This window comes from Syngnathoides biaculeatus, chromosome 18, assembly GCF_019802595.1.
Source record: "Syngnathoides biaculeatus isolate LvHL_M chromosome 18, ASM1980259v1, whole genome shotgun sequence".
NCBI classification, from domain to species: Eukaryota; Metazoa; Chordata; class Actinopteri; order Syngnathiformes; family Syngnathidae; genus Syngnathoides; species Syngnathoides biaculeatus.
Window position 1 is genome coordinate 3,069,411 of NC_084657.1, and position 22,283 is coordinate 3,091,693.

Here is a 22,283-nt window from a genome sequence, read left to right on the forward strand (position 1 = left end):
TGATTATGTAAACAAGACGTCTTCGGCTTTACTTCACTTTTCAGCGCTGCTTTCGGATGAAATCATTACCATGTGGAATGTTTCCAGCAAAACTCGAAGCCACATTTGCTTTTATAACTAAGGCTAGCGGGAATTATTGTTTTATGACTTAATTACAGATTGAAGACGCTGCCGACACGTGACGTGAACTATTTCCTTAATACATTCTCACCTGCAGCAGAAAAGAGTGTGGCAGGCCGTGCCAGGTCACTGGGGTGATGGATGGCACCAAAGAGGCTCGGCCCGGGAGGTCGACTCAGGAACTCGGGCTTGAGGCCAAAATCTAACTTGTGAGGGTCGACCTGCATCTGCTGCTGGAAGACACCAAAGCCGAAACGGAAGAACACAAGTAAAACCCCCTTATTGTATCATTGAAATAATTTTATCGACTGTACAAGCAGTGAGACGCGCTGTTTTTTCTAAGTTCTATGAGATGTTTCAAATAGTCTGAAGAAGCTCATACACTGGATAATTCAAACAAACCAGTTCTAAGAAACCAAAGTAAATCAGGCATGATTCATATTTTGTTTACATTAAGAGGAAATGCCACTGTGGAAACATTGTTCACAAAGTCTGAACCGCTCTATATGGTATTAAAATTAGGACGCAAATAGTTGAAGTTACAAGAAGTCATTAAGAAAATAATATATACACTTCATAACATTATACCACTAAATAATCAATATTCACCAAAAACATGTCTACTCTGAGAATTATCCATGTCTACTCTCTGAATTATGCAGCAGCAGGATCTATCCAGTTCATCTATCCAGTTATATATATACATATACACACACACACACACACACACACACACACACACACACACACACACACACACACACACACACACACACACACACACACACACACACACACACACACATCTATACAGTGAACTTTTTAAACACCCTGCTATATTGCAAGTTCTCCCACTCTGAAATCATGGAGTGGTCTGAAATTTCCATCGTAGGTGCATGTCTACTGTGAGAAAAAGAAAAATCCAGAAATTGCAATGCATGATTTTTTTAGCAATTTATTTGTGTGATACAGCTGCAAATAAGTATTTGAACACCTGAGAAAACCAATGTTACTATTTGGTACAGTAGCAATTCCAGAGGTCAAAAGTTGTTCACCAGGTTTGCACACACTGCGGGAGGGATTTTGCCCCACTCCTCCACACAGATCCTCTCTAGATCATCCTCTCCTTAATACAGTGCAGTTGTACTGTCCTGCACACCTAAGAAAACCAATGTTAATTTTTGGTACCGTAGCCTTTTTTGCAATTACAGAGGTCAAACATTTCCTGTAGTTGTTCACCAGGTTTGCACACGCTGCTGGAGGGATTTTGGCTCACTCCTCCACACAGATCTTCTCTACATCAGACAGGTTTCTACGCTGTCACTGAGAAACACGGAATTTCAGCTCCCTCCAAAGATCTTCTCTTGGGTTTAGGTCTGGAGACTGGCTAGACCGTGCCAGAACCTTGATATCCTTCTTTATGGAGCCACTCGGTTTTCCTGGTTGTGCTCTTTGGGTCAATGTCATGTTGAAAGATCCAGCCACGACGCAGCTTCAACGCTCTGACTGAGGGAAACAGGTTGTTCTCCAAAATCTCACAATACATGGCCGCAGTCATCCTCTCCTTAAAACAGTGCAGTTGTCCTGTCCCATGTGCAGAAAAACACCCCCAAAGCATGATGCTACCACCCCCATGCTTCACAGTAGGTGTTGGTGTTCTAGGGATGGAACTCATCATTCGTCTTCCTCCAAACACGGTTAGTGGAATTATGACCAAAAAGTTCCATTTAGGTCTCATCTGACCACAAAACGTTCTCGCATGACTCCTCTGTATCATCCAAATGGTCATCGGCAAACCTAAGGCGGGCCTTGACATGTGCTGGTTTAAGCAAGGGAACCTTCCGTGCCATGCATGATTTCAAACCATGACGTCTTAGTGTATTACCAACAGTCACCTTGGAAAAGGTGGTCGCAGCTCTTTTCAGGTCATTGACCAAGTCCTGTCGTGCAGTCCTGGGCTGATTCCTCACCTTTCTAAGGATCATTGAGACTACACAAGGTGATATCTTTCATAGGGCTCCACTCCGATTGAGATTGACAGTCACGTTTAGCTTCTTCCATTTTCTGATGATTGCTCCAACAGTGGACCTTTTTTTTTTTTACCAAGCTGCTTGGCAATTTCTCTGTAGAGCTTTCCAGCCATGTGCAGTTGTACTATTTTGTCTCTGGTATCTTTGGACAGCTCTTTGGTCTTTACTGATTGTATGTGGTGGACAGGTGTTTTTATGCAGCTAACGACCTCACACAAGTGCATCTGATTCAGGATGATACATCCAGTGGAGGTGGACTTCTCAAGGCGGACTAACAGCTCAGAATTGTAGCTGATAGACAGGTGTTCAAATACTTATTTTAGTCTGTATCACACAAATAAATCATTCAAAAAAATCATACATTGTGATTTGTGATGAAAATTTCAGACCCCTCCATGATTTCCAAGTGGGAGCACTTGCACTATAGAAGGGTGTTCAAATACTTATTTTCTTCACTGCAAATATGTATAGTTTTATCTATGCAATAAGTCTGTGAATGAAAAAAAGCCCACCATATACAGCAGTGTAAATGATTACAGTAGATTGAGCACAATTCTGAAAGGAAAGTCCAATGAATACTCACCTTGACTTTTTGTTGATGGTGGTATATCTGCCAGGCAGTGTGAACGTGCATGGCACACCACTTTCCTGGCTTCTAAAAGCATCAGACAGAAACATAACAAAGATCTTATACAATAACTCTTATTATGAAAGATGCATCTTTATTAATGATGATATGTCCTCACGAAAAATAAACAGCACGGGGATACAGTGTGTATATTTTCTCCTGAGTGTATTATAGGAAGCGGAAAACTATTCTGACCTTAAAGAAGCGTTAAAGTCATGTTCTCAGGCCAAAAAGTTCTGTTTGCTTTCAAGTTGTTATGCACCAGTGATGTGACATTGCTTTCTAAACTGTAGACACTAAACAGTTGCTAACAACTTTTTATTTGGGATAACATAGAAATATGCCCCCTTTTAGTTTTATCCAATAGTGAAAAACCAATTCAACAAATTGAAATAAACATTTTGATAACTTACTTTAAGTACAGTGAATCTCGGTTCTCGAAAGTTCCCGTTCTCGAAGAAATCAGTTTCCGAACAAAAATTTAGAGATTATTTTGCTTCTGTTTTCAAACGAAAATCGGTACTTGAATGTCCACGACAAAACCCGGAAACAACATAAGGCACCCGACCCGACCAGCTGACCCACGGCGCGCTTTGTTATTGAGTATAAAACACAGCCTCTGTATGCAGACATGTCCTGGTAGCGACATTTACTGACTGTTTTTTCTTTCTATTGAGGACTTTTAACACCCAATCATGGCATGACAGCAGATGAGTTCTTTGGGAAAAGATAATAACTTCCAGGGGGTGAGTCACCCCCACCGAAGAGATTTGATACAGTAGTTGATAGTTTTGCATTGCTTTTTTTCTTGTGAACTTTAATAATGCTCTGTTCCACTAGCATTTCTGCATTTTTGTGTAAAAGATTTTGTTAACTCGAGTTATGAGTTAATGTTTTTTTTATGTTACTTTTTGTAAAAAGCAAAGACTTTTTTTTGTGCTTTGTTTCCCCTCATTATTGCTTGTTTGAAGTTATTCTGCACTTTTGTTCATAAAAAAAAGTTTACAAGGCTGGGAGTCGGGTTGCTACAGATACAGCAATGCACTCCCAGCCTAGCCTACTCTACTACTAAACCATATATTTTAATCAAAAAATAAATACATTTCTTAAATTATTTCATTATATAAAGTATTTAAACTACACATGTATTTCTACTTTGCGGTTTATGATCAGGAAAAGCTAAAAAATGCTTTAAGAAGCCCATTTTTTTTTAGGCTGCAATGCATTATTTCTTTTTCCATTAATTGTGATGGGAAATATCGATTCGGTTTTCAGACAAATGACTTCTCAAACTGCTTTCTGGAACGGATTGTGGTCGAGAACGGAGGTTGTACGGTACTTTTCCATCCAACCACTTTATGAGCCGCGTTTCCTCACGAGGGTCAAGGGCATACCGGAGCTTATCCTGGCTATATTTTTGCAAGGGGTGGGGTACACCCTGAACTGGTTGCTAGCTAATCGCAGGGCACATCGAAACAAACAACAGTTCGTACACACATTCAGACCGAGGGGAAATTTGGAGTTGCCGATTAACATATCGTGCAGGCAGGGCCGGGATTTGAAGCCGCGCCCTCAGAACAGTGATGCAAATGTGCAACGCAATCCTCCTTGGAGACTTTAACTATCAGTAAAACTCGTGTATTTAACTGTACAGTTATTATTGAGGGGTAGAGAACGAGTGGCATGTTGTGTACTGTATGTGCAAAAGCAAGATGACTCACCCTGAGAATGGGCCGAAACGGGTCCGCGAGCTACATGGAGAAGGCAGAAAGGGGAGAGGGGGGGATAAAGAGTTGGCGATATTTTACTTGGAATCAATGCTTTGCAGAGAAACTAATGCAACAACACAATACCCCTGTGCAATTGACAAAACCAGTTCCACATGAACTACACGCATACTGAATAGGCAATGTGTGTCACATGTGGCGCGTTATGCGACATGTAATCACCGGCCACAATATTACGTACACCAACATAATGCAAGGTTGAATACTGTGAAGTCTAGACATTCAAACCCCCCTGACAAAAACTCAACTTGCTTCACATCTTTATAGATTGTTCAATGTGCAGGTGTGCTTAAATTAATGCAAGTAATGATTATGTGGCCACATTTATAAAGGTCATTTTTCCTCACCCTTGGGTCCTTCTGTAAGAATGTGTGTGGGACAGCGCCAGGTCTCGTGGACACGTCGAGAGGATTTGAGGTCTACACAAGACCAGACCAAGATAATCAGTCAGAATATCAGGATCCCATTTTAAATTTGTCAGGAGGAGGCAGGCGTTACCTTGGGCTGAAATGCACCCTGAAGAGAGCTGAAGGGTCCAGTTGGAGGGATGACAGGGGGGAGGCCCGACATCGCCGGCGGGTACGAGTGGAAGAGCTGAAGATGAAAAGACAGAGAGCGGGTGTCAATTAGCAACATGCACATCAACCTCAACTGTAAACAGGCTTCTTTGTTTTATTTGTTTTGAAAGAAAAAGCACAAAACATGAAAGGAGAAGCATGTGCGCCCCGAAAATTTCACTAATCCTGCTTCTTTGACGTCAAATCTGGCTGTCGAATGATGCAACCTGTGCAAGGCTAATGTCAACCAAGCAAACAAATGTGGAAGGCTTTCAACATTGCAGCATGTTTTTTTTTTTCCCCATGGATAAAACTTGATCTACGATAATTGAGTAAAATGAAAGTTTTGACATTTGTGCTAAGCATTCATAAAATGTTTTTAATATCAAAAATGAAAGCAGATGAGGATGAAGATTGCATGAAATGTTCCCGGCGCGCACAAAGCTGCGGCACACGCTCATGTGTGCTTGAATGACAGAACTCACGCTGTGTCTGTAGAAGGGGTCAACTTTAGTCGGATATTTGTCAAACTGTAGGAGAAAAGAAACAAAGCTAAGTACAACATTGAAAGACAACAAAATGCTCCCCATGCAGAGATTGGCCTCTTTTAGCTGTTTCTGCACGAAACGGAGATGGAACTGTTGAGAAACTGTGAACGCGCAAATGAATTGACCAATTCCCCAATAAGATTTTTTTTTTTCCCATCCTCCCCTTTGGTGATTATGTGAAGACCTTGTAAAACAGCCTCTCCTTTGGTCTCTTTTTTTAGCGCTCGAGCTCGGGGTGAACATTTCCCCAGTCAAGACTAAACACTGCAGCTATTAAGAGGCTTTTTACAGCCTCATTAGCTGTCAGAGGCCGAGCCTTGCTGCCTTTGAGGCATCGTCAGAGCCGAGCAAACCTCTTCAGGCCGGGCAGTAATGAGTGGCCGTGGATGTGTGTTTTAAAGCTTTCGGTCCAGCCACTCATTGCCTGTGGTCTCACCGACAGTGAGGATCTTAATGTAAGGCTGATGTCAGTAAAGAAAAGACCCTAATGGCGCCAAGTGATGTCATTACACTCAGAATGAGTCGAGTGTATTATGTTCTAAAACTTGGCTGCGGATACGCTTTCAGCGAGTTCTTGCCAATTTAGAAAAAAACTGTAAGTGCATTGAAAGCTGGAAAGAGTGGGCCAGAAACAACACAAGATTGGCTTTCTGGGTGAAAGAAAGCATCACTGTGGCACGGGCGGACACATGGTCGTCATTGAGAGACGCCACAAAGCCACAAGTATGTACAAAGTTCCGCTTAAACACGTGCCGTTTTGCGTGAAATCTTCCCTATCACAGCCGCAGAGGGAAAAGTCTTTGAGCGTGCCCACCCAGCCACTCTTCAACATGTGTGAGACAGATGACGACATCCCCTTTCAGCCCACCCAAACCCAACACGGTTGTGCTCTACTTATCCTCACATTTCTGGCAGGGGTACGCACCATGGATGGTGCTGGGGTGGGCATAATGGCGTGGGGGAATGGCGTGAAGGTGTGCTGGTGCGTGTGCTGGTGGGTGTGTTGGTGCTGATGCTGGTGCTGATGCTGGTGCTGGTGGAACTCGGTGCGCAGGTAGGGTGGGGGGCCCAGTGAGGCGCCGCGGTCGGCGCTCTGGGAGGCCAAGAATCGGGTGTTGAGCTCCTGACGCAGAAGGTCTTGCTCTGTAGAGGACAAAACCAAATCTGAAATACTGGATGTAATCTGTTTTCGTACGGATGATGAACAATGCACGCGTAATCGGATAAGAAGTTTTTAAATGTTTTGTTTGACAGTTTAACATCATTTTTCCTGTGGTGTAATGTGTGAATGTTGAAAATAATCACCTGACTTTTGCCCACTATTATGTACTCTCAAAGCCTTTGGAGTACATATAGGACTACCTAACCATTGGAAAACTACGAAGGTCAAATACTGTGTGAAGTGGCCCTATAAGGCTGTTTAAAAAAAAAATATAGACTGAGAATGTACTTCACCCTTACAGCTGAATCCCATATACAGTATATATTTGATACAACATCTTTAAAAACATAATCAAACACAAAATAACACAAAATATGAAGTATGGGCAAGAAATTATTAATTCAAATGATGCCCATAATTGCATTTTTTTTTGTGTGGTGATCGTATATGTAAGATTATAGCACTGCCACCTAAAGAAAAAACTCTTTCAATTTGGTTTAGCATGGCAAAGGAGGAATTCTTTGCAAAGGAGATTTAAGAAGAATTTTTTGATCAATATAGCATGTATTCATTTGAATTGGATGACATGGCATTAAAAAATGTCTTGAAGATGAAGACGGCAATTTACATTAAGAAAAACATTAGAGACCCACAGTTAGAATGTCTGCCAGCTGGAACTTTGAAAAACGGAAACTTGATACACTTAAAGTCCCTCAGAGAGATCTACTTTTTTATACTCCCTGTGGCAAAAAAAAAACAAAACAAAAACCCTCAAAAATAATCGCTGCCGTTTATTTAAAAGCCAACAAAATCCAACTTGACAGAATCGACCCTTCGGATGTCACTGTGGGTTGCTCTAAGTATTTTCATTTTCAGCTTTATTGGACTGGGAGAAGAGTTGGGATTTTCTTTCTTTTGAACTAAATGCACCTTGTGCCATTTTATTTAGACCAAAATGTTTTTGTTATTTTCCCTCCAGACGTGAAAAAGTGAAAGGCTTGCAAAGTGCACTTTACCCCTCCTTCCGCACTGACCCTGACATTTAGCTCAGCGGCACTGCATGTAAAATGTGCAGAGGGCCAGTGGTTGCCTTTGTAATGTGGCCCAACTCCCTCGGAGTGTAAGGTCATTCAATTAAAGCATGAGACAGAGTGTGACCGAGTCTGAATTTGAACTAGCCACACATGCAGTACATGAGAAGTATATAAATTTATTTTTTTTTTACCCGAGTAGGCACTCCCAGCAGCAGGATGTCCCGGTACTGGCAAGGTGCTAGACGTCAGCGGTGGCGGTGGAGGCAAAGCCGCTGGAGGAGCGAACATATTGGGGTGATGAGGGTGCGGTGAGGACTGCAATGCAGGGGGGAAGCTGTGGGGGGCGCTGTGGTTAGCCGCCAGAGGCAAGGGGTACGTTGATGAGGCAGCGGCACCTGGGACGGGAGGAGGCGGGTGGTGGGGGAGGAGCGAGGAAGGAACTGGAGGCCCTTGGGACTTGCTCCCAGGGGTGCTGCTCCTGCTGCTGCTGGATTCATAATAAAAAAAAACAAACAAAAAATGGGAGTTGAAAGGAGAAATGCTAAGCAGTCAAATGTAAGTACACCACTCTCCATCTTCACACCATAACTTTCCTACATTTGCAAATGCACCCCCTTAAACAATCCGATTGCATGCAAATACATTTTTTTCCCAATGGCAAGTGTAACTAGATGAACATCTGTCTCGGTAGTGAACATGTGCGCTGAAAATAGGATGCGATGTCGTGTTTTCATCTGGAAGCAAACATTGTGTGGTGTGTGCGTGGGTGTTCCCCGGAGGCAGTCACACAGCCTCCGTCTCCCAACACCCTGCGCACTAAGCCTAAAAGCTCATTTGCCATGCTGGCGCCCGGTTGCAGGTACTGGCTGCCATTCTTGCCAGCAGGTACCCATGAGGCTCTTGGTGTGTTGGCAGACCAGCAGGGCTGGCACAGGGTGAGGCAGTGCAGAGCCAAGGTCTGACATCCTGAGTGGGACTAAGTGGGTTCGAAAGGAACATTTCTAAAGTTGTTAACTGAGCAGGCCTCATTTGCGACAGATAAAAATGTCAACCCTGCCATTACAGCCTAGGGCAAAATCTTTATCTTATCATAACAAAAAGTACTTACAGAAGGTTTGGAAATTTGATGTGTATTAGTACATATACAGTCCTCAAGATAATGCAGGGGTGCTCAATGTGTCGATCGCGATCGACCAGTGCCGCGAGAAAAAAAAAAAAAAAAGACATCAGCCGTATTTTTCTGAGCTTAAGAAATCTTATCAAAGATGAGTATGGATGCTGGAGTAAAGAAGACAAAAACGTATCACTTTCATACCAATTGGGCAAACTATTTTTTTTCACGGTGTCATTTTTTAAGTGCATTTGCCTCCTCTGCCAGTGTCGTGAAATGTGGAGTGGCGTTTTCAAACTATTTATGGAAAATACGACACCGACATTCCGCCAAAAAGCAAGCTGAGAATGAGAAAAGTGAATGAACTAAAATCCCAATTCGCCACACACCAGTCACTGAAGCATCGTTTCCGGGTTCGTCACATCACATAAAAGTGACATAGCTGACTCGTTGTTTCCGATCTTTTCAAAAAGGGTCCAACAATCTAAAATAAAGAAAATGTTCAACATTTTCACCCAAAATTCTTCATGTATGTGGGGGAAGCTGAGTCCTCCCTGGGTCATGACACTGTGAATTCTGACGTGGAAAAGATAGCGGTCCATCGTGAAAGCCCACTGATTCTGCAGCAGGGAAACCATTCAAAAATCACATGCACATCAGGTTTAACGTAACCATATTTTTCAGCTGTTTGATAAGATTCTTGCATTAAAGTTTTCTCTGATGGTGACATAATAATGGGGAATTATGTGCAATTTTAACTGAAGTGATTTTCAAGGATTTTCAAGTGAGTGAATGTGCAATGTTTTGTTGTTTATCAGGGAATCAAAGCGCATTTCAACCAAACAAATATGTTGATGAGCGGACATGATTAGCCTTACCTATGGCCGTTGAGGTTGAGGACGTTGTAGGCAGAAAGTGGCCGGGGGTGGCAGCGTGAGGGGGGGCGGTGAGGCCCCACCTGGCTAGGGTGCTGCTGTTGACCGTGGTTGGTCAGAGGGGCAGGCGACGGTAGGTGCGGGTGAATCCTGGCTGTATTTAGAGAACGGGGTTGAGACAGCAGTTCTGTGTGGTGCTGGGGCCGGGGAGGGGGGGTTGGCGAGGGCTTTCGGCCCCGGGTGAGAGGCACGGCTGCGGGAGTCTGAGGCCTGGGCGGAGCCTCCGAATGTGGTAGTGGATGACCGGAGCCCGGAGCCTGAGCGGAGGTGATTGCTTGGGACTTCCGTGAGGATGGGGCCTTCTGGAGGAAAGGTTGGGGGTGTGGCTGAGGCGGGGGCAGAGGACGGCTAGGGGCGCTTGATGAAGGAGGTTGGGCGTCCCTACAGCTCTCCTGGCTTCTCTCTTGACTGCGCTCTAAGCCTGACACCTTGAGGAGGCCTTGGCCTTGAGGCACTTGGCTGCCATTGGTGGAGAGCGCATTGATGCCAAAATCTGGAGCTGCGTGAAAAGAAGAAATGACACTTCAACAGTGACCCTTTAAGAATTAACAATTGATATCTGGATATTTTTTTTTTTATATTGAAACTACCTGTGTATCTAATTATTATTCTTTTTCTTCACTGATAACAGTATCAGTTATGCGACTGTATGTAATCATAAAAATGCTCCAATACTATGCAGCTTAGTAGGCGGTAAAAATATTGATTCATTGATGCATCGCAGTAACCCTCAAATCAAAACTGATTTAGCAAATCCTGTGAATCAATTCACCTCCTGACCAGCTGGGGGCGCGTCATGAGCCATTTGTGTTGTATAGACCACACAAAATGGTGACCAAAGCAATCACATCAATTACGACCAAATGATTCAAAAATGGAATCGAATCGTGAAGTTGTTCATACTACTCAACCCAAATGCACCAATACCTAAAAGACATGGATGACAATTGTCATGTGTTGATTTCAGCGGAGTGGGGAGCTGATTTTCAGTCGCCTTAAAGAGTTAACACTTTTTGGTGACTGGAAATTACATCCTCTGAAATGAAAAAAAGCTTAGAGAGAAAGAAGGGTGGTGTGAGAAAGTTCCGCTTTAATTCTCTTGCCGTGGTTATATTTTATAACGTGTGATCTTCTCAAGAAGCGCTGTTGTGTTTTGAACTCACTTAGAGAACAACAGGTGGGGGGGATATCATATTTGTTTGTCTCTTTCCAAGTTAAGTTACATTACTGATCCAGGTTAAAATTACAATTGTGAACCGTTATTTAAAACTCATCGAAGCTACATTAATACAGCTCGCTAAAAATCTCACCCACGACTTCATGTTGGAGGTCACAGAGAATAACTGCTAATACAGGGATTTTTGTCTTTAGGGACCTCCACCAACACCATCGTCACACATCAGCAGTCAGATTTGTTGCTCCAGAGGCTCATGGGAGATGACTGCGCATACATGAGCAGTAATTAGCTCTCTTTGGGCCTCTGGGAGTGCTAGTGGCAGGACTAGTAGGGTGTTCCTCCCATGTTGCCTTGCTGACAAAGTAACCCAGTTGTTCTGAGCTGGGGGTGCAGCCCATCACGGTGGGCCTCCTCTCTGACGGTTTGTGCCAAAACAACGTCTCCATAACCCCTTATTTGTATCAAAATGCAAAGTATTCACTGCCCCCAGGCACATGCATCATTCAAATGTTCTGGTACAATCAGGATTCCTTTAGAAGAGACATACTGTCCAATTTGTCCACAAATTAATACAATTCCCAAGTGTCTTAGTACAACGTTTGACATTCTTCGGTCAAAGATCAAGGATTTCAAGCAGGTGTTTTGTGCTGACTCGTGCATAAGGGCAACTGCTCACCACTCAACTACCAACTGAGGGGTGTGACAATTTTCAGCTCTGTGTTACCATGACAAATAGGGGCAAAGTTGTTTGGATCTCCAAAACTTACCCAGGGACACGCTGCAAACAGAGATACCCTTTCCATAACGTATATTTTTCCCCAGATGGAGCGCTGTTTAAGGCTTTGAAACTTGTGCCGTATGCGAGAGATTACTGGGACATCTGGCACAAGACAAAGATACATTGTGACGGGTTGAAGTAGTTTTGTCACTCATGTTTTTCTCCCCACTTCAAAATGGACGAGGACATCGGAAGCTGTTTTGTGACAATCTGCAGACAAAGCACAGCTCATTGGCTCCCCATTAGCATTTTCCCCTGCAACTATATCATTCAGTTCTATTTAAAGATGGAAATGCAGCTGGTCAAAACAAGACAGAACTGTAAAACAACTTTAAACCTGGGGAAATCCTCAATTTTCAAGTCTCCTGTTTGCACCTTCAAACCCCTTGAGACCCATGGTTTGTTTTGAGACTGTGCTAACACAGTAATTTAAAAAAGGTGTCTATTCTGTCCGTAATGAAGACTCCAGGGCCAGGCGGAGCAGGGAAGAACAAGAAGAGAAAAGAAGCGTGCAGCAGTTTCCCCTCCCACAAGGTTTCATTTGTTGGTCTTCTTTATCCCAGGAAACAAATGAGCTTAATTCCCACTTGGCTCTCGGGTGTTTCTCAACATTTCAGTTGTATTGCGTTTTCAACTAGTGCACAGTTGGTGGTGAAGCATTAGACAGAAGAATGAGGCCTGTGCGGGACTTTGGGCTTTGTGAGGGTTTGCACGGTAAGCGCGTCAGACTGTCAAAAGACCAACCAAGCGGTTGAGAAAGTTAACTCAATAGCCAATCGCGAGCCACATAATGCCACTGAAATTGAATCAACCCTTGTTTCCTCCCTATAGTACAGTTCAGTTCATTTAACAGAGTACCTACATTTTTTCAGGCTTATGTCTCTACTGGCGACACGGTGGAACATCTGGTTAGATTGTTGGCCTTAGACCAGGGCTTGAATCCTGGCCCCACCTGTGTGGGATATGCATGTTCTCCCCGTGCCTGTGTGGGTTTTCTCTGGGCACTCCAGTTTTCCTCCCACATCCCAAAAACATGCACTAATTGGACACTAAATAAAGTGTGATTGTGAGTGTGACTGTTGTCTATGTCTATGTGCCCTGAGACTGGCTGGCAACCAGTTCAGAGTGTGTCCCGTCTCCTGCCTGAGAATAGCTGGGAAAGGCTCCAGGACTCCTGCAACCCTTGTGAGGATAAGCGGCTCAGAAAACAGAATGAAATGTCTCTACTTCCGCAACTGTACGCAATTATCGTGTCGATAATTTTGTTGTGCATATAAACACAGTACTGTAAAGTGGGACAGTTTGCTTCCGATATTTTGAGTTTTTCGATTTAAGCTTAACAATGCCATCGAATGTGTTTGATGTGGCAATTGATAAAGCAAGGTCAGCAGTTACCAATCATTTGAAACAATCTTTGCGCTTTATGGTGGCCCAAAGATAAAGGGTGTCAGGAGTGAGACGTAATTCTTACAGAACGGTAAATCATTGATGCAGAACGCGAGAGGGATAAACCCAGCTTATCGTATTTCATTGCCCTCACTTGATATAGCTCAGCCTGTATAAATGATTGACAAATAAGCGATCATGTTTAAAAGGAGTGACTCGAAGGACAGCAGCTGTCCGTTTGAAAAATACATTAGCAACTTGAGCCAAAACTGCTTTGCTAATGTCTGACTTTCATGTGACGGTGGGTGGACATGACAACTGACACCCTGCCCTGCAGACATCTTAACAAATTGATGCCTCGAAAGACCCGTGCGACATCAGAAGCCTCAGTCCTTTTGCTGTCACAGCTTCTGGTCCATTTCTATCTCAAAATAAAACAATATGGGGTCGACCCGAAAAGAGGAAAAAAAAAAAAAAAGCAACCGCCACCAATGGTGAAATCCTAACTTGACACAAGCTGACAGCCGACCTACTGACTCATCGATGCCCCTGTAAGTCCTTCACTCCCCCTGAAACGTTTTGCCATGCAAAGCTACTTCTCACGGATCAACGCTCCCCAAGAGACATTCTGCTGCACTCCAATAAATACAACTATTTGTAGAAAATTCATCTGTTGTTGACTTGGGTGGATTTGTAAAAACAAGTAGTATATTTTTCAGCATTTCACTGTCATATTTGATTGCATCTCGGCAAGAAAATGAAACAATAAGCAGAGGGACCGAGACTGTTTGGTCAAATTGAATATATTACACCTTGTACTGTGCAAAATGATTCATGGTCATTACTGAAGATTCCATCCTTCATGTCTCAGTAAGTCTAAATAAGCTACAATCTGTTTGATGGATTTTGGGAGGAAAAAAAAAGTCCCCTGTTATGCAGGATGTTTTTGAAAACGTTTTTTTGGGCCTTGTCTGGAAACCATTTAGTTGGCAAACTACTTCCATGTTGTGTTTGACACCATCGTGTAGTTCAATTGCAAGTCCTGACAGTGGTTAAGACGGCAGCATATGTTCTCCGGGGTCTCTTTGCTGAGGGATTGATTGGTCATTGTTTATTAGTTCTCAGTGAACCCAGAAGTGGGCTTTCCCACACAGATGAGAACAAGAACGAGCAGGCGCTAATTTCTGTCAGGTCCGGATACCACTCGTGCTCTTGAATGGGCAAGATTATGAAAGTCAGACAAACCAATTCATGTTTGTGTCCTTTCTGTGTACACGCACAGAAGTTTCCCCAATGTTAGACTAAAAATGGATAACAACTGAGTATTTATCTCCAAAATGAAATGATTTTGACTCAAATTCCATGTAATACTACTGGTAAAAAAAAAAAGAAAAGAAAAGAAAAAAAAATCCGATTTACCGTTATTTCCGGCCTATAAACCATGACTTTTTTCACACGCTTTCAACCCTGCAGTGATGAGGCTAGTTTGCCCATTTTTTTTCTAACGGCCGCAAAGGGGCACTCAAGTGGAAAAGGTAAGAGTGAGACCGGTGGAATATATGTGGCAAGAAGTGACTTTTACCGGTATGTTTTTTTTTAAACCGGCCCTGTTAACGCTGTGCTAGCGTTGCTGCTGTGTTACTGCCGTGTTTCAGTGACTTTTACCAGTATTTTTTTTTTTTAACCGGCCCTGTTAGCACTGTGCTTACGTTAGCACTGCGCTAGTTTTAGCACCACACTCGTGTGTTCCTACTGTATTACTGATACAATACAATCAAGTGATTCACGTAACAAATCTCAATTCTATTAGAGGTTGTATATGCCCAGTTATTAAAAGTGAGTATATCTTGCTACAAGACTCTGTGCCACAGTTTACATTTTTTTCCATCACACCGGTTGTATTTAATAGATTCAGAATCCCTTACATCTACAAGATGTTGCACATGACCCAAGAATCACTTATTTCTTTGTCCTGACCAGTAAAAACTGAATCTCGAGTCTGGGCATGTAAATATCAGCGTAAACAACAACACACTGATTTTAAAATGCGTTTCTAGCAAAGTCTAGCAGGGCACTACAGTTCTCACATGTCACACTAACAAATGATATTCAAATAACACAGATTCACATTTTCCTAGATGATAAGCAGGTGCTCCTTTACTGCTATATCTCTCTCCAAAATGGAATTGACAATGACTGGCCAGCCATGCATATAACAGCATTTGTGCAGATTTTCAGAGCCAAGTAGAAAACCTTTCAGAAAAGACAAAGAAAACAATTCTAAATTGGTAGTTTGACGTGTAAACGTTCCCTTAAAATCGGCTTCAAATTAGAACCTTTGCATGAATACTGAATGTGTGTGAGTCAAAACATTCACAAAGATGAGTCTGACAGATGACTGGAATACCCAGGAGTTCATATTAGTGGCTGACAGCTGAGCTCAGCTCCCATGTTGCTGTGATTGGACCTTGTTTTGAGACCCCTGATGTTATAATACTCCTCTCTGCTGCCCAAAGTGGGATGGGGGGTGTCAAAATCGCCCAAATTTGCACGTCAACTGAAGTATTCATTTCCTTAAATGGGGACTCAACCGCATGGCTTTTAGGAGTCATTCCTGTCAAATTTGGAAGTGATTCATCATTACTATGTTGCCTGCCGTGCTAAAAGCTTCAACTGTTTACGTACATTTGCAGTGCTGTGGCGTAACGATGCACTCATGCTTGGTGATATCAGCTCCAAGAGAAGCTGAAATCCTGTGTCAGTAACATTATCTGCAGAAGCTTTCTCCCTGATCTCATAGCCAAAGCCTCTAGGGAATCTCCAGACTATTAGCCCCTTATCCCCCTTTCCTTATCTCAAAAGCCTTTAACAGCATTAGCTGTTCTGAGAGCAGCACACTTCTTGTCCAGTGTGTCATTCTCAGTGCACCCACAGGCATACTACAAATGGGCCAGAATTGGGTCCAGGCACTGAGGTTCAGCAATGATGGACACTCCCCTGCTGGCCCTCCCAGACTAGCTATCATGTCAGCAGCTCGCTAATGCTAGAGCTGGGAAGCGTGTTGGATTACAAAGCCTGGACATCCCGCTATGTGGAGGGTCTTTGACTCAAGATGTTTTATTAGTATTATACTCCCAAGGGTCGCTGTGGAAGCTTATCCACAATATATATATATATTGGGGGACAGGGGTGATGGAGAGGGACCAGGCCAAATTTTACGCCTGGGAGAGTCTGACCTGTGCAGTCTTTCAATGAGAATATCACAACATGCTGATATGAGCTCGCAGTAAGACAAACCACCAGCATAACAGGTGATGATTGAGAAAAAATGCCAATAGGGGGCAGCGGTGATGTCCATATTTACAGCAATTAAACACAAATTACACAAGCTAATTTGCTGTTCATTTGTGAGTAGGATGACTCCAAAAAAGTTTCTGGACACTTTCAACAGGATGCAAACAAATTTCCAATCTACTCACCTTTATTCCTCAAAATGCCCATCTATGCCAGTTCATTCACAATTGCTGTTCCATAGTAAAGATTTCATGAAATCCTGAAAATTGTGAAACAAAAAAAAGTGCATTTAAAGAAACTGTTTTGCAATGCTTCTCCGCATTGAGAGGAACCAGATAAGGTGGCTGGGGCATCTCAGCCAGATGCCTCCTGGACGCCTCCCTGGTGAGGTGTTACGGGCATTTTCCACCGGAAAGAGACCCCGGGGACGACCCAGGACATGCTGGAGAGACTGTCTCTCGGCTGGCCTGGGAATGTCTCGTGATCCCTCCGAAAGAGCTGGAAGAAGTGGCTGGGGAAAGGGGAGTCTGGGTATCCCTGCTGAAAATACTTCCCCTGTGACCAGACCCAGAGAAGTGGAATAAAATGGATGGATGGATGGACAGAGGGATGGACGTTAACGTCATGTTGCATGGTGAGAAGACAGACATTAACCTCTTTTAAAGAAAAACTGGGTTGGAAAAAATTGTATATAGTAGTCTGTAGAGTCCAAGGCTACACAGAAGTGGCTGCCTGACCACAGACAATATATACAGCACATATCTTTGTGCTTTGTTTGAAATTAATAAGTGTGCAAAAGTGAAAACAATATTAAGGACATATCCTACCGTTAGTTATGGTTATAGACAAGTGTGCTTTGTCTTGTCTCTCAGTCAAAATGAAGCGTTGAAGAACAGCAACACTCTTGTCACCCCCAGTAGGTCTGATTACAGGTTTTCTTTAGTGATAGGTCCTTGCAGCAGCATTTTTAAAAATCTGCTGCTTTTGACAGTAGCCTAAATGTTCACCCGAGCAGTGTCATTATGTGCAAATCAGGATGGAGTGGGAATCCATTTATCAAAGTTCTTAGATTTACCTTTAGAGACAATACAAAACATATATATATATATTTGGAGGACTTGCTGTCCCCCAATCCAAAAACTGAAAATGTAAACTAATTCAAGTCTGTTTCACCTGAAGAGCTGTAGATTTTGACAACTCTGGACTGTTAGACAGTGACAATAGGGCGTCTCTCTATTTTCAAGTTTATCCCAAAGATATTTGATGGGGTTCAGGTCAGGTCCCTAGGTTGAGTTCTATATGAAGGACAAGGCGGCCAACAGCTTTCTAATCTTCCAGTCAATTTGTTGTCTGCTATCAAACCCTTATTAAGAATTTGCTGCTATTGTCACAGATACTGTACTATACATGTAAAAAGAAAATGGGACGTCACTGTACAGTTCTCGTTGAACACTACTGACTGTGCCAGTTTAACCAGCTTGCAGCAGAGCTCTCTCGTAGTGCAGAAAGCCTTCTAGTTGTACAAAATAAACCACTCAAGCACCGTCACCTCAATACGCAAAGTCTAAAAAGCCACATTAACACACTGCTTTGTGCTTTTATGGATATAGGAAGCATAGCAAGATGCAAGAAGTAACAAAGTCACAGAGGAGCCATGCCAAATCTCTTACTCACTACAGTATATGCTATATAATGTTTGTTTGAGTACTTCTGTATGGTACAAGATTGTGCAAATTTCAGCACCAGTAACGGCAGTGTGTAACGAGGACCCAACTCTGGCCATAACAAATGACTGACAAACGTTGCTACACTGGTGTAAATTTATATCCAGAGACATGGCAGCTGTGTTGCCTTCTTTGACCCCCAACACATCACATGTTCATACTGTACACCATCTGATGATATTTCTCACAACACTGACGAGAAGTGAGAAGTCTGTAACAGTTGGGGAACAGCTTCTGACGCTAGACCAGTGGCGCTTGTTTTCTGTAGTAGGGGTGACGAAAAATAAATACTTCAAAATACTTCAATCATTGCCCTACCTTTGAAATGTAAGAAATAAAATGCAAAGCAAGATGCCAGATCCTCAGTGCATTGAAAATAATTGTAAGTTTTCCTGTCAACAAACTTGGCAAAGTCCTGTTACACAATGCTCTCTCACATCAAAAAAAATCTGTAAAACATATTTGAGATGAGATTTGCTCATTATTTGCACCATTTGCTCCTGCTCATTCCCGCTGTCATGTGTGCCAATTGGTTCGAATAGCAAGTGCAGTACTAAAAAAAAAAAATGCAACTCCCAACTACATGCCAATACAACTCAATTATTTCACACCACATTGGCAGGCAACAACCTCCTTCCTCTTTGGTCACTACGGTGGCTATGCGTAACAACGACACGTTGTGGTTAATCCAACAACCCTCAAACACAAGACATGCCCATTTACATTCACATGCTCGTAAAAACACAACACCTGCTCTTAAACGCAACCGCCTGCGATCGCCTCGTTTTCTCTCACCATTCCTTCGACCGACATGCATACATGGAAAACAGTACCAGGTAACAGCTCCGATGCCACTCTGGCTGTGCTGCATGTACTGCTGGTCTATGTCATCTGCCTGGTTCTGCCCACTGATGTCCCGTGCTCCATGTAGCCAGAAGGCCGAATCACACCAGGCCATTGGTTGGGGGAAAGATGGCTAATTGTGCAGCTGTTTCCTCTCGGGCAGCCTTAGTTTCCTGATTTTTCGAGTCCCTCCAATTGCACTAAAGGGTGTCGACACGCTGCTAATCTTGTGTGTTGAATGTCGAAAATGGCTCGTTTCTTTCTTTCCCTCACTCTCCAGTTCCTTCCTGCCTCTCGTGAGCCATCAGGCAGAGTGAGTGTGAGTGCTCGCAGCAATACGTTGAGTGACAGCTCGAGCTGACATGCTGACACCGCCGTGATTTCGCCGGGGAGAAAAGCATTTGGAAGGCTGGAAAAAGAAAAATGTGTCCCCAGAGAGTCATCAGTCTCAGGCTTCTTTCACTGGCTTTCAAACGGAGCCAACTGGTTTTACACATCCACACCACACAGTCGAGCAACTCGCACAGATTAAATTTACCACCACTCCTGATTGTAAGAGCAACTCATACCAGAGTGTTAATAACATGACAGCATGGATCAAATATCCAAAGATCTGGCAGAGTATCCATTTCCATGTAGACTTTTTGCCTCTTAAGTCTTTAGAAACAGCAGAAGCTGCTGAGTTTTTGTGCATAGGTTTGTGAGCAAGTCAAGTGCCGTCCCATTACCCCCCATGCTCGGGTTTCACGGCTGTGAGATTAGCAAAACACACTGAGAAGGAACTTTTAACGTCCTTTTGCCCGGGAAATGTGGCGTGGTCTGCTGATGTCATAGTAAACCAAGCGGCCACTCACATTAAGGGAGAAGCAAGCCTACTTTCTCGCCCTGTGCTCCGAGCTTGCTTTCTCCATGCGGGAACCTCGGCGTGGCCACATCAATGTGCTTTCCAAAATAACACCTCAAATGAGCTCAGGGCTGTCAGCAGACTCGAGTGTGACGAGTCGTGGCTTTGGGGCTGCATTACTTTTTGAAGGGGGTAAGATTGAGGGAGGCTGGTTGGGATTTGAGCTGTTTATTTGAACTGCCCTGCCATCTAAACAATCAGCTGCCTCCCTGCTTTCTTGTCAAGACTCAGAGATTAAGCGAGGATTGTGAAATTGTGGGGAGAACACAACTTGATATCCCCCTTTGGGCAGCGGCTGGTCAAGGTTTAGGTTACTGGAACAATGCAGCCTCTGTGCACGGCCTGCTAGCAAGAGAGAACAAGGGCTCAGACAAGATGGCTAGTGTTAGGCATGGCTAGAGGATTCGTACATCACAAAACCACACGACACACTGACTTAGCAGAGTTTAGGGAAAACGCTTCCAAACATGGATTTCTGGATTAAATGCTCGAGCACAACCCCCAGTCTCAACATGCTGACAGCTCCACAAAACATACAGCGTGTAAAGACATAACTGACTGTTTGGTTTTGGCTTGAAAGGCCCCACAAATGCAATCCCTTTTGGGATTTTTTTTTCCTACAAGTGTTTACAGTCAAGCCCGACGGTTGATGCAGGAAACCTGAAATCAAATAGCTCCCACCAGGAGCAGCTTAATCTCTAGCAGATGGTGACAGCCCGATGGACATTGATGGGTTTGGGCAGGTTTAGAAGAAATGCGGCAACACGCCAGGAAAGAAGAAGTCAATGAAGGTGAAAAAAAAAAACCCAGAACACTGTTGACTTAAAAAACAAAATCTTTCAACATTTACCCTTATTACCACTCAACACGCGACAATTTATCCCCGCTTGCACCCCACTCTAGCTTGAGATCCCGTTTAACACCAGGAGGCAATGTTACCCTATCGCGCTGCGCAGCCCCTATCACAACTTCTAGCGCGCCGGCTCTGTATGTAAGAGTAGCCAGTAGAAACATAATAAAATGTGGGTTGAGGCAAACGAAAGCCAGAGCAGAAACACATGCAAAGGATCTGTGAAGTCCTGCTCACAAACCACCATCCCGAGCTTTAGTTCTCTCTAATCTGCCCTGCGGCTCATCAGAGCTTTATTTCTGTCCTGCATATTTATGAGAACCGCAGAGTGCACAAGGAGAGGAGGGTTGGGGGGGGGGGGCAGAGGGAAAAGATAACCCCTTCTCTTGTGGGAGCAATTAAATCCTTGCTTTCATCAATCCTGATCAGAGCCCTTGTGCTCATTTCTCTTTCAGCTTTTGTGTCTCTTTAAAAGGGGATGTTTACACTTTTACTTCCACAGCGCTGACCCTCTTTTGGGTCTACGGAAGCTGACAGGAAAAGAGAAAAGACTGTTTCAACTGGACCTCTTCTTTAAGAAGCTTTACAAATTGGAAGACTCCTCTCGATGTGTCCTTTTTGTGGACTTTTGACTATTGGAGATTACAGAAAGTGCATTATTCGTTTATTGTTTTTGAGGCAGAAAACCTAAATGTGGGGCGGCACGGTGGTTCCGGGTTCATTCCCGGACCCGCCTGTGTGGAATTTGCATGTTCCCCCCGTGCCTGTGTGGGTTTTCTCCGGGCACTCCGGTTTCCTCCTACATCCCAAAAACATGCAACGTTAATTGGAGACCCTAAATTGCCCCTGGGTGTGATTGAGAGTGCGGCTGTCTGTCTCGATGTGACCTGCGATTGGCTGGGAACCAGTTCAGGGTATGCCCAGCCTCCTGTCCAATGATAGCTGGGATTGGCTGCAGCACTCCCGTGACCCTCATTAGGATAAGCGGCTCAGAAAATGGATGGATGGAAATCTTAACTGTGGAATACATCTTAGGTGCAATACACTGGCAATGGTGTATGTCACATTGTTTGAAAGAGCAGTACCTCCATCCATGCATCCATCCATCCATCAATGTTCTTGGCGCTTATCCTGACAAGCGTCGCGAGAGTGCTGGAGCCCATTTCAGCTGTCAACAGGCAGGAGGCGGGGTACACCCTAAACTGGTTGGCAGCCAGTCGCAGGGCACATAGAGACAAACAACAGTCGCACTCACAATCACTCACTTAGGGGCAATTTAGAGTGTCCAATTTTTTTTACTTACATGTTTTTGGGATGTGGGAGAAAACCAGAGTGTCCGGAGCAAACACACCAGGCACTGGGAGAACAAGCAAACTACACACAGGCAGGGCTGGGATTGAACTGTGGACCTCAGA

At 43.7% G+C, this 22,283-nt stretch overlaps 1 protein-coding gene across 15 annotated transcripts in view; it reads right to left on the bottom strand.

Moving 5' to 3' along the window:
- auts2a (activator of transcription and developmental regulator AUTS2 a) overlaps positions 1-22,283 on the bottom strand; it is a 345,092-nt gene that overhangs the window by 3,858 nt on the left and 318,951 nt on the right. For 9 of the 15 annotated variants that reach the window (XM_061802697.1, XM_061802694.1, XM_061802696.1 and 6 more), the window contains 9 exons: positions 9,856-10,411; positions 8,058-8,353; positions 6,575-6,813; positions 5,608-5,652; positions 5,064-5,159; positions 4,913-4,984; positions 4,500-4,529; positions 2,734-2,805; positions 212-353 (listed from right to left, as the gene is read on the bottom strand). In XM_061802697.1, the coding sequence (XP_061658681.1) occupies positions 212-353; positions 2,734-2,805; positions 4,500-4,529; positions 4,913-4,984; positions 5,064-5,159; positions 5,608-5,652; positions 6,575-6,813; positions 8,058-8,353; positions 9,856-10,411 (1,548 nt within the window). The remainder of the gene's footprint in view (positions 1-211; positions 354-2,733; positions 2,806-4,499; positions 4,530-4,912; positions 4,985-5,063; positions 5,160-5,607; positions 5,653-6,574; positions 6,814-8,057; positions 8,354-9,855; positions 10,412-22,283) is intronic. The other 6 variants (XM_061802699.1, XM_061802695.1, XM_061802698.1 and 3 more) reach the window with 4 other exon arrangements.